Source organism: Bufo gargarizans, chromosome 6 (assembly GCF_014858855.1).
Source record: "Bufo gargarizans isolate SCDJY-AF-19 chromosome 6, ASM1485885v1, whole genome shotgun sequence".
NCBI classification, from domain to species: Eukaryota; Metazoa; Chordata; class Amphibia; order Anura; family Bufonidae; genus Bufo; species Bufo gargarizans.
Genome location: NC_058085.1, coordinates 250,822,207 through 250,835,142, shown reverse-complemented (window position 1 = coordinate 250,835,142; position 12,936 = coordinate 250,822,207). Strand labels below are relative to the sequence as shown.

Here is a 12,936-nt window from a genome sequence, read left to right as displayed (position 1 = left end):
CGTGGCAACCATGTCATGGCACACACCACAAAGGCCGTGACACAGCTCCCGCATGCTGAAACAGCAACACGTTGCCGCGGGCAACCGCAAGTGTGGCAACAGTGTCACAGCGCAAACCAAAGGCCGTGACACCTGGGCACCTACACACAGAACGCCGCCCCTGGGCACTTGCGAGCCCTCATTTGCATATGGATTAAAGTGCGTTTTTCCTGCTGGTGAAAATCAGAAGAAAATTATAAAAGGTACCATTTAAATCATGGATAGGTGTGCTAAAGAGCCATGCAAGTGGTGTACAATGTCATATTTTGGTGACAGACTCCCTTTAAGGACTTCTTTTCAATAGGCGTATACCAGAGAGGCTAAGCAGATAGGAGGAAGGAGCGGAGCAGAGGATGGGAGTGGTAGTAGGGTTGTTGCGGGTATCGAAAAATCGATACCCAATCGATACTTTTTTACAAGTATCGATTCGGTACTGTGATTTGCACTTTTTCGATACTGGGCTGCGCAGCCAATTATCTCCTATGACACAACATGGCGCTCCGCCAGAAAGACAGTGGAGAAGGCCGGAGGGAGAAGGCGAGAGGAGAAGGAGGGAGGGATTCCCTCCCTCCTATGACGCTGCCGCCGCTGAGCCCAATGGAGTAGGCGGGCTCTGAAGATGCCTGCACCACTGCCACCAATGACTGTGCAGTTTAATTAAAGGAGGAGGAGGGACGGGGGGAGGTAATAAACTGCTGCGCCCCGCCGTCTGACTCCGCCTGAGACTAGTGAGCGCTGAGCTCAGCGAACGGCACCAGCGGAGCAGCCTCCTCCTCCATCCTGACTCCTAACTGAGTCACTCACGCTTGTCATGTGTACTCCTTTGAGTCCTCCCAGCGTCAGCCCGAGCCCCAGAGTCAGTGAGTCGTGAGGTGTATAAGAGTAATGATTAGCCTGCCTCAAAATAAAGGCAGGCAAAAAACATATCTATAAGAAAGACAGCCAGCAAGATTGGGGGTTAATGTGACTCATTAACCCCAATCTTGCCACTACCCATGTTTTAAACATGATGGGGGGGTCACTTATTTTTAATGTCAGGCTGGGCACATGCTTTTGGAGTCTTTGGAATGGACCCCATGTGCCTCACATTAATAGTAAGTGACCCCCAAAGTACCATCTAACATAATAGGCAACATAGGGTTAATGTGAGTTGCAGAATACAGGTCATTATTAATATGAGGCACATAGATTGAATTCATAAGACTGTGCTGCCAAATAGCAAGTGACTGTTGTAGCTCATACATTAACCCCATGTTGACCATTATGCAAGAATATGGATATACTTGATGATAGGGTTATTTCGTTATTATGAGGCACATGGGGGGGTTTGTCACCAGAAACGGTTGTACCTGTGCAATTGTGCATCACAATCACAATTACCCTATGATGTAACGTGGCCCCAGCACCACAATGTATATCATGTAGCAGCTGACCTCACAGCCTCTTACAACCCCAATCTGTGTCAATTTTTGTGAAGCCCATTCCCCCTCCCCAACCACCACCACCCCACCTAGTGAATGAGGTGTGGTTTAAAGGGGTTCTGCACTTTCATTTAACTGATGATCTATCCTCTGGATAGATCATCAGCTTCTGATCGGCGGGGGTACGACACCCAGGACCCCCGCCGATCAGCTGTTTGAGAAGGCAGCGGCACTCCAGCAGCGCCACGGCTTTATCACTGTTTACTGCCGGCCCAGTGACATCACAACTAGCGTGGGCGGGGCTAAGCTCTTCACTTGAATGGAGCTTAGCCCCGCCCACGCTAGTTGATACTAGTCGTGAGGTGACGTCAGTGGGCCGGCGGAAAACAGTCAAACAGTGATAAGGCCGTGGCGCTGCTGGAGTGCCGCTGCCTTCTCAAACAGCTGATCGGTGGGTGTCCCGGGTGTCCGACCCCCACCAATCAGAAGCTGATGATCTATCCAGAGGATAGTTAAATAAAAGTGCAGAATCCCTGTAAGCACAACTAGAACCACACTGACCGACCTAAAATCATGTGGCCATTGTGCCACAAGCAAATCACTATGAAGTTGAGAGACACTGAACAATGCACTGCTGTAATCAAAAGGCTTTTTTGTGTTTTTATTTTATTTTCGCGTGGTATTGAATGGTATCGAGTATCGCAATACTTTTTCATGGTATCGAAATCGAATCAAAATTTTGGTATCGCAACAACTCTAAGTGGTAGTGGCTCTGACTGCTGTTCTTAGAACTCCCAAAGGAGTGAATGGAGTCGTAGTTTCACAACAGCTGGCGTGCCGGAGGTTGCTGATCCCTGCTGTAGAGGGTGGCACGTCTGCAGAATGTTGTGACATCATGGGTGCAAAAGTTCAACACAGCAGGAGACAAGAAGGGCACCTCAGAAGTCTAAGACAGGAGCCCTGGAGGTCTCTTCTTCCCATCTCCAGCATGGGAATGGGGGGGGATGATACCAGCAAGAGTGAGATGCGGGTATGGGGAAAACTGCTGCTATCATTGGGATATACAGTGGAAAGTCTAGCTGTCAGTGGGAGAAGGGGGGGGCGAATGCTGCTATTGAGGAGGCATGGGAATGCAGAGTCCGGAGAATGGAGGAGGAGGAGGAGGAGGAGGAGGAGGAGGAGGAGGAGGAGGAGGAGGAGGAGGAGGAGTGCTGGGGGTGTGTGAGAGATAGAAAGGGGAAGAATGCTGCTGCAAGTGGGGAAAGGGTGGGTAAGGGGGGAATGCTGCTGTCATTGGGGGAAGGGATGAGAAGTGCCACAGCCGCTACTGTAACTGCTGGAACAAGTCAACCTGATGACAGCATTTACTGTGTAACTGTATTTGGTTACCTTTTCTGAAACTGCACTTGCACATCTGCATGTCCTACTTGTTTATTCACACCTCCATACACACTGCACATCTATAGTAGTGCCTTGCAAAAGTATTCACCCCTCTTGACTTTTTTCATGTTTTGTTACATTACAGCTAGGGCTGGGCGATATGGCCTAAAATCTATATTGCGATACAATTTTAAGCATGTGCAATATATATTGCGATATATTGTTTTCTATATGGGGGGGGGGGGGGGGTTAAACTTTTTTTTTTAACTTTAACTATTAGCCCCCTTAAGGGCTAGAACCCTTGTCAGCTCTATTAGGGTGAATATGACTTTACACTCTCCCTGCTGCCCTGTGCTTTGTGCACACAACAGCAGGAAGCTGACCATGGCAGCCAGCCTCTCATGTGCCCCCTAGCCTCTGATCCGCCCTCCAGCCTCTGATGTGCCCCCCAGCCTCTCCCTCTGATCAGCCCCCTCTGGTAACTCAAACCCACCCCCCTCCCCAGTATTAATCATTGGTGGCAGTGGCCACAGGGTCCCCCCCCCCCACATCATTGGTGGCAGCAGCAGTTTCGATCGGAGTCCCAGCAGTGTAATGCTGGGGCTCCGATCGGTTACTATGGCAGCCAGGACGCTACTGAAGTCCTGGCTGCCATGGTATGTCAGTGAGCAGCATTATACTCACATGCGCCGTGGCCGCTCCTTCTTCTGTCTGTGCATTACTAATGCTTATAGCATTAGCAATGCGCCGCACAGACCTATGAGAAGAAGGAGCACCCGGCAGCCACGGCGCACGTGAGCTATAAGCATTAGCAATGCGCCGCACAGACAGAAGAAGGAGCGCCCGGCGGCCATGGCGCACGAGAGTATAATGCTGCTCACTGACATACCATGGCAGCCAGGACTTCAGTAGTGTCCTGACTGCCATAGTAACCGATCGGAGCCCCAGCATTACACTGCTAGGACTCCGATCGGAACTGCCGCTCCGTGGTCATATCGCAGTCCGGCGATATGGGCGATATGCACAAAATCCATATTGTGGCACAAATTTTATATTGCATAATCGCCTATACCACCCACCCCTAATTACAGCCTTAAATTTGATGTTTTGTTAATCAGAATTTTAGGTGATGGATCAGAACACAATAGTCTAAGTTGGTGAAGTGAAATGAGAAAAAGATATAAATAAAACTATTGTTTGAAAATAGAAAACAGAAAATTGGCATGTGCGTATGTATTCACCCCCTTTGTTAGAAAGCTCTGGTGCAACCAATTACCTTCACAAGTCACATAATTAGTGAAGTGATGTCCACCTGTGTGCAATCTAAGTTTCACATCATCTGTCATTACATATACACACACACCTTTTTTTTTTAAGGCCCCAGAGGCTGCAACACCTAAGCAAGAGACATCACTAACCAAACACTGCCATGAAGACCAAGAAACTCTCCAAGCAAGTAAGGGACAATGTTGTTGAGAAGCACAAGTCAGGGTTAGGTTATAAAAATATCTAAATCTTTGATGATCTCCAGGAGCACCATCAAATCCATCATAACCAAATGGAAAGAACATGGCACAACAGCAAACCTGCCAAGAGATGGCCACCCACCAAAACTCACGGACCGGGCAAGGAGGGCATTAATCAGAGAGGCAACACAGAGACCTACGGTAACCCTGGAAGAGCTGCAGAGTTCCACAGCAGAGACTGGAGTATCTGTACATAGGACGACAAACTGTACGCTCCATAGAGTTGGGCTTTATGGCAGAGTGGCCAGAAGAAAACCATTACTTTCAGCAAAAAACAAAGGCATGTTGTGAGTGTGTGAAAGGGCATGTGGGAGACTCCCAAAATGTATGGAGGAAGGTGCTCTGGTCTGACAAGACTAAAATTGAACTTTTCGGCCATCAAAGAAAACGCTATGTCTGGCTCAAACCCAACACATCACATCACCCAAAGAACACCATCCCCACAGTAAAACATGGTGGTGGCAGCAGTATGCTGTGGGGATGTTTGTCAGCAGCCAGGACTGGGAAACTGGTCAGAGTTGAGGCAAAGATGGATGGTGCCAAATACAGGGATATTCTTGAGCAAAAGCTGTACCACTGTGTGCGTGATCTGAGGCTAGGACGGAGGTTCACCTTCCAGCAGGACAATGACCCCAAACACACTGCTAAAGCAATACTTGTGGGGAAACATGTAGATGTGTTGGAATGGCCTAGTCAAAGCCCAGATCTCAGTCCAATAAAAAAAATAATCTGTGGTCAGACCTAAAGATTGCTGTTCACAAGCGCAAACCATCCAACTTGAAGGAGCAGGAGAAGTTTTGCAAGGAGGAATGGGCAATAATTATCAAAGAGACTTATCCAAAGTGACTTGGAGCTGTGATTGCCGCAAAAGGTGGCTCTACAAAGTATTGACTTTAGGGGGGTGAATAGTTATGCACATTGACTTTTTCTGTTATTTTGTCCTATTTGTTGTTTGCTTCACAATAAAAATAAAACAAACATCTTCAAAGTTGTGGGCATGTTCTATAAATTAAATTATGCAAATCTTTAAACAATACATGTTAATTTCAGGTTGTGAGGCACCAAAACACAAAATCAAGGGGTAAATACTTTTGCAAAGCACTGTACACGTCCTGCCTGTTTAGTCACACTGCACACTGGTATACACACTGCACATCAGCATGTTTTACTCATTTATTCACACCTGCATACACTCACTGCAGACTGGTATATACACTGCACATCTGTATATCTAGGGCTACTTTCACACTGGCGTTTCGGCTTTCCATTTATGAGATCCGTTCAGGGCTCTCACTAGCGGTCCAAAACGGATCAGTTTTGCCCTAATGCATTCCGAATGGAAAAGGATCCGCTCAGAATGCATCAGTTTGCCTCCGATCAGTCTCCATTCCGCTTTGGAGGCGGACACCAAAACACTGCCTGCTGCGTTTTGCTGTCCGCTTGACGAAACTGAGCCAAACGGATCCGTCCTGGCACACAATGTAAGTCAATGGGGACGGATCTGTTTTCTGTACACATACAATAGAAAACAGATCCGTGTCCCACTGACTTTGAATGGAGTTCATGACGGATCCGTCTTGGCTATGTTACAGATAATACAAATGGATCCGTTCATGATGGATGCATGAGATTGCATTATTGTAACGGATCAGTTTTTGCAGATCGATGACGGATCCGCCCAAACCGTGAGTGTGAAAGTAGCCTTAGGCTCCTTTCACACTAGCGTTCGTCGGTCCGCTCGTGAGCTCCGTTTAAAGGAGCTCACGAGCGGACCCGAACGCCTCCGTCCAGCCCTGATGCAGTCTGAATGGAGCAGATCCGCTCAGACTGCATCAGTCTGGCGGCGTTCAGCCTCCGCTCCGCTCACCTCCGCACGGACAGGCGGACAGCTGAACGCTGCTTGCAGCGTTCAGCTGTCCGCCTGGCCGTGCGGAGGCGAGCGGATCCGTTCAGACTTACAATGTAAGTCAATGGGAACGGATCCGCTTGAAGATGTCACCATATGGCTCAATCTTCAAGCGGATCCGTCCCCCATTGACTTTACATTGAAAGTCTGAACGGATCCGCTCAGGCTACTTTCACACTTAGAATTTTTTCTAAGTTATTAATGCAGACGGATCCGTACTGAACGGAGCCTCCGTCTGCATTAATATGATCGGATCCGTTCAGAACGGATCCGATCAAACGCTAGTGTGAAAGTAGCCTTACTCGTTTAGTCACACATGCATACACTTACTGCACACAGATATGCACTGCACATCTTACTCGTTTAGTCACACCTGCATACACTTACTGCACACTGGTATACACACTGCACATCTGCATGTCTTACTCGTTTAGTCACACCTGCATACACTTACTGCACACTGGTTTTACAGAGGCAGCTCTTCCATTAGGCCACCGCCTAAGGCCTCACGCTGGTGGGGGCCTCGCTCTGGCTCCCATCAGCACCCGACACCGCCGCAATTTAATTGTCTGCTTCTCCGGACCTAGTGCTAGTTAAGTTAAGACATTAACGTAAGATGAGCCGCCGCAGCCATGCTGCTCGAGCCCCTCTGCTCTCTGCGTCTTTAAGAGAGCAGAGGCTGCTGGGGCTCAGAGCGTGCCGCCGCACAGGCACGTCTCTAAATGCAACGGCAGACTCGCCAGGCCCTCAGAGCGCTGCGCAGGCAGGGAAAGAAGGAGCGCCAGCCGCCAGGTCCCTGCTCACCTCACCGGCTGTGTCTGTTGTCTGGTGACCCGACCCGACCGTTCTGGCTGCCGCCAACACCGCCCTGAAGACAGTGTCAGTGGACTGTCACTGTGGAGTGTGGACTGGTGCCACCGAACCGAAGAAGAATCCTCCAAGGTGTTCAGGTATGTGTCCTTGTCCTGCTGGCTGCTGGCTTACTTAATGGGGGCAGTGTGGCGGGCAAATTACTTAATGGGGGCAGTGTGGGGGAAAATTACATAACGGGAGCACTGTAAAGGGCAGTATTACTAATGAGGGCATTCTAGAAGGGAATTACTATTGGTGGGACTATGAGGAGCACTATTACTATGGGGGCACTATTATTTCTTCAGAATAGTATTTGGGGGTATTGGGGGGCACAGCGAGCATCAGGATAACACTGTGGGGACTCCAGGTTGGGGGATGATGATAGAAATGTGAGAAAGCTAAGATGTCTGTGTGTCACACTCTCTGCAGATACGAGGCGGCTGAGAGAAGAGTCCGGACTGAATGGAGAAGATGATGAGAGAGAAGATCTACATCGGAGGAGACGTCACCTGGAGGCCCTGGATGTGACAGGTATGTGCTGCTGTATAGCAAGTACAGCAAAATGTGGTGTGCGCGAGTGGGTCGATTTAGAGAACTAGGCCAGGGTTAATGCAAAGTGTTAATATGCACTGTAAATATAAGCCCTGTACTGTGTTGTCACTGTGCATATTAACCCTTGACTGTGATGTCACTGCATATTAAAGGGGTACTCCGGGATAGGAAAATAAATCCCCTATCCAAAGGATAGGAGATTAGTGTCTAATCTGGGGGGGGGGGGGGGCTGGCAGTTGGGATCCCCCACGATCTCCTGTATGGTACTCCGGATCTCCTTGTGCCCAGAGCAGTGGTCAACGCTCCCCTTTCATGTATCTATGGGAGAGCCGCAGATACAGCACTTGTGTATCTCCGAGTCTTCCATAGAGATACATGGAGGGGGAGTGTTGACCACACAACCGCTCCGTGCGGTGGTTGACACAGCTTATTTCTAAAGGACTGAGCCGGGGTGCTGTACGGGAGATCACGGGCATCCCAACGATCTTCGTGGGGGCCTCATGTTTGAGTTTCGCCTAAGGCCTCACAAAGTCTAGAGCCGCCACTGCAGGTATACACTGCACATCTGCATGTCTTACTCGTTTATTGATTCACACCTGCATACAGTGTCGGACTGGGGTGCCTAGGGTCCACCAGTAAAATTTAATTTGGGGGCCCACCGTACGGATACAGTCAGATATTACCTGCTCACACAGCAGCAAGACGCCACCAGATGATTGAATATGGGGGTCCCTGCAGCAACTTTGAGAAGGTAGGTCTTGGGGGGGGGGGGGAAGGGGAGAGGACACTAGTGGCTTTCCTCTATACCTAGAAGTCCTCTCCGCTCTGATTGTGTCCATAATAATAAACTGGGAAGTTTTTTTTATACGACCATAGGCTGGTTGAGGTGCTGTACTTTGACTACATGTATGTAGTGCAGTAAAAGGACTGTGTTATGTGCCACATGTGCAGGAGGTGGGAGCCTAGGGGCCCACCTTGCTCAGGGGCCCACCGGGGGATTCACCTTGTACCCCTGTGGGCCAGTCCGAGCCTGCCTGCATACACACTGCACATCTTACTGGTTTATTCACACCTGCATACACTCACTGCAGACTGGTATACACACTGCACATCTGCATTTCTTACTGGTTTATTCACACCTGCAGACTGGTATACACACTGCACATCTGTATGTCTTACTGGTTTATTCACACCTGCATACACTCACTGCAGACTGGTAGACACACTGCACGTCTGCATGTCTTACTGGTTTATTCACACCTGCATACACTCACTGCAGACTGGTATACACACTGCACATCTGCATGTCTTACTGGCAGTGGCGTACCTACCATATAGGCAGACCACGCAGCTGCTATGGGGCCCGTGAGGAAGGGGGGCCCGCAGTGGAGGAGAGTCCCCACCCCCATCTATCTTCCTGTCTCCCGTCTGCTAGCCCCGCCTCCCGTCATCTAGCTCCGCCTATTAGCTCCATTATGCCTGATTCCTATTTCCTCTGGATTGCCACTATCCCACCAGTAATGAAGTAAGTGACGACTTGTAGGTGAGGACAGTGCAGAGGTGTGTGTGTCACTCAGCTTTTCCAGGCTAGTCCTCTGCACATATGCCCTTCAGAACAGGAGGAAAGCTGGGTGCTATTATGTAATGTGACTCAGCTTTCCTGATGTCCTGCATGGCACAAGTCCAGAGGCAGGAGAAGATATGAGGGGAGGTGGGAGCTGTGTTACTCAGCTTTCTCAGACTATTCTCGTCTCTCCACATGTGCCATGCAGGACAGCAGAAAAGCTGGGTGCTGTTACATCATGCAATGTCCCTCAGATTTCCTGCTATCCTGCAAGGCATCAATGCAGATAATAAGAACAGGGAAAGGCAGGGGGAGGGGTTCACCCAGCTTTCCCAGAGACTCCTGTCTCTGCACATGTGTCATGCAGGATAGCGAGTAATGTCCGTGTCTCCCAGCTGTCCTGCATGACACAGAGGATGGGGGGGCACTCGCTTCCTCAAACTTTTCTCATGTCTATGCGCATGTGCAATGCTGGACAGCAGGAAAGTTGGGTGGTATTACATCATGTAACGCCCCAGATTCTTGTCAATATATGCTGAACACCGCCGGGACCTACCAGATCCCTATCTCTGTAAGGCTACTTTCACACTTGCGGCAGGACGGATCAGACAGGCTGTTCACCATGTCGGATCCGTCCTGAGGCTATTTTGCCATGCCGCCGGACCGCCGCCGCTCCGTCCCCATTGACTATAACGGGGGCGGAGCTCTGACACAGCATGGCGGTGCACAGCGAAAGCCGCCGGACTAAAAGGTACTGCATGTCTGACTTTTTAGTCCGGCGACTTTCGCCGTGCACCATGAAGTCAATGGGGACAGAGCGGCGGTCCGGCGGCACGGCTAAATAGCCGCAGGATGGATCCGACATGGTGAACAGCCTGTTGGATCCGTCCTGCCGCAAGTGTGAAAGTACCCCAATGGGTCTGTTGGGTTCCGGCATTAGTACTGCCATTTTGTAGAACAAAATACTTCTGCATGATGTGGGGCAGGGGAGAAGTTAGGGAGGGTAGTGAGAGGAGCCAGGGCGCATAGTAGGAGGGACTAGGAACGGGCATGGGGGCCCAATTTAAATTCTTGCTATGGGGCCCAATGATTTCTGTGTACGCCCCTGCTTACTGGTTTATTCACACGTGCATACACTCACTGCTGACTGGTATACACACTGCACATCTGCATACACTCACTGCACACAGGTATACACACTGCACATCTGCATGTCTTACTGGTTTATTCACACCTGCATACACTCCCTGCAGACTGGTATACACACTGCACATCTGCATACACTCACTGCACACTGGTATACACACTGTACATCTGCATTTCTTACTGGTTTATTCACACGTGCATACACTCACGGCAGACTGGTACACACTGCACATCTTACTGGTTTATTCACACCTGCATACACTCCCTGCAGACTGGTATACACACTGCACATCTGCATGTCTTACTGGTTTATTCACACCTGCATACACTCACTGCACACTGGTATACACACTGCACATCTGCATTTCTTACTGGTTTATTCACACGTGCATACACTCACTGCAGACTGGTACACACTGCACATCTTACTGGTTTAGTCACACCTGCATACACTCCCTGCACACTGGTATACACACTGCACATCTGCATGTCTTACTGGTTTATTCACACCTGCATACACTCACTGCACACTGGTATACACACTGCACATCTGCATTTCTTACTGGTTTATTCACACCTGCATACACTCACTGCACACTGCTGTGGGGGGAGCAGGCACAGTGTACATTTGCATGGTGGTGCAGCTCCTAACAGACAGAAGTCTCAGTCTTCCCTCACCCGCCATAACTAATAATGGCGCCGCTCAGCACTTTTGAGGGTCCTGCAGCATACAAATGTTCCATTATGGTACAGTTAGTAGGACAGGCAGTGTGCACTTACTTTTCTTATTGCTGACTCCGTCCTCCTCGAACCACTGACGTGAAGTGCTACTTCTGCTGCAGGCGGGACTATTCCCCCTGAACTGAAAGCATCTGATTGGATGCAACAGGTGCCTGTCACAAGTAGGGTGGCCACTGGCTTCACCCCAGAAAGCCTGACCTCACAGACACGCCCTTAAACTGATAAACCACGCCCCATCAGTGAAGCCACGCCCCCGTCGCAGTCTCCTCGTCTTTCTTTTTTTTGTGTGGGGCGGATGGGAGAACTTGTGGAGGGGCCAGGGGGTGTTCTGGTGCCAGCCAGTCCCCCCTTCACAGTATTTATTAACCTATTTTAGTCCCCTCTTCACACTTATTTATTCCCCCCCTTTCAGCTGTTCCCAGGACCCACACAGTAGTTATTATGCCTGCCCTTCCCCCCTTTCAGCAATCCCTGGCAGCCCACAGCACAGACCAGTGAGTACCTCAGCGCAGCTGCGCTCCTCAGAGTCTGCTCCTCCACTTCCCGCCTCGCCTGCACAAACCAGAATTGACTGGCGCGATGCAGGCGCTGCCGGACGTGTGACATGACGTCAGTGCGTTCTGCGCTATAATGTGAGTGATACGTAAAGTGCCCAGTACTTGCTAAGTCTAGAGTCGCCGATAACCGCAAAAATGGAGAATTTCTTGCCGTCCGTCCTTTACTTGTGCCGGACGAAAGACCAGGAGTCTAAAAACAGGACGTCTGGCCACCCTAGTAACAAGTACTAATCTGTGATAGGTTCAGGGGAATCTCTGCTCCCACCATCCATGTCCGCAGCTCGTATATGGTGCAGAAAGGCTGAAGTCACATTTATAGGCCTCTTTCACACGAGCGAGTTTAACCTCAGGGTGCGGTGTCACGCAAACGCCTAGTATCCGGACTGAATCCTGACCCATTCATTTCAATGGGTCTGTGCACGTTTTTCTTGCATCATTTCTGTGTTAAGAAAAAAATCGCAGAATGTTCAATGGCTACTTTCACACTTGCGTTTTTCTTTTCCGGCATAGAGTTCCGTCACAGGGGCTCTATACCAGAAAAGAACTGATCAGTCTTATCCCCATGCATTCTGAATAGAGAGCAATCCGTTCAGGATGCATCAGGATGTCTTCAGTTCAGTCATTTCGACTGATCAGGCAAAAGATAAAACCGCAGCATGCTACGGTTTTATCTCCGGCGAAAAAAACTTAAGACATGCCGGATCCGACATTTTTCCCCATAGGAATGTATTAGGAATGCCGGATCCATCCTTCCGGCTTGCTTATGCGCAGACCGGTAAAAATGTGAAAAAAGATACAAGACGTATCCACAAGCGGAGAGACGGATCCGTTCTTGCAATGCATTTGTGAGACGGATCCGCATCCGAATGCGTCTCACAAATGCTTTCAGTCACATCAGCAGTTCTGACGATGGAACTGCTTGCCGGATCACACTGCTGCAAGTGTGAAAGTAGCCTAAATTCTGCACTTTTCACTCAGCTCTGATTCCATAGAAGTGAATAGGGCTTCCGTTAAAAAACGGTTTGTGTTTTTCACCGGTGGTTGCTAGGATATGTAGATTGTTATTATTCCATTTTTTCACACACGTGAAAAACTTATTAAAAACTGATTGCACCTGCGTGGAAAAAACTGAAACACTGAACGCAACTCTATTTTGCTTGCAAAACCATCATTTTTTTTCCGGAACAGACCCTGAGAGAATCTGTATTGTTCGTGTTAGACCTTACGGTGCCTTCACACACGGAAGATTTTC

The 12,936-nt window shown here is 49.4% G+C and overlaps 1 protein-coding gene across 1 annotated transcript in view; it reads right to left on the bottom strand.

The window, feature by feature from the left end:
• LOC122941285 (glutathione S-transferase P 1-like) overlaps window positions 1-11,319 on the bottom strand; it is a 41,556-nt gene extending 30,237 nt beyond the window's left edge. Inside the window, exon 1 of the mRNA XM_044298397.1 lies at window positions 11,167-11,319. Coding sequence (XP_044154332.1) covers window position 11,167 — 1 coding nt within the window. The 5' untranslated portion in view covers window positions 11,168-11,319. The remainder of the gene's footprint in view (window positions 1-11,166) is intronic.
• Window positions 11,320-12,936: the final 1,617 nt, after the last annotated feature.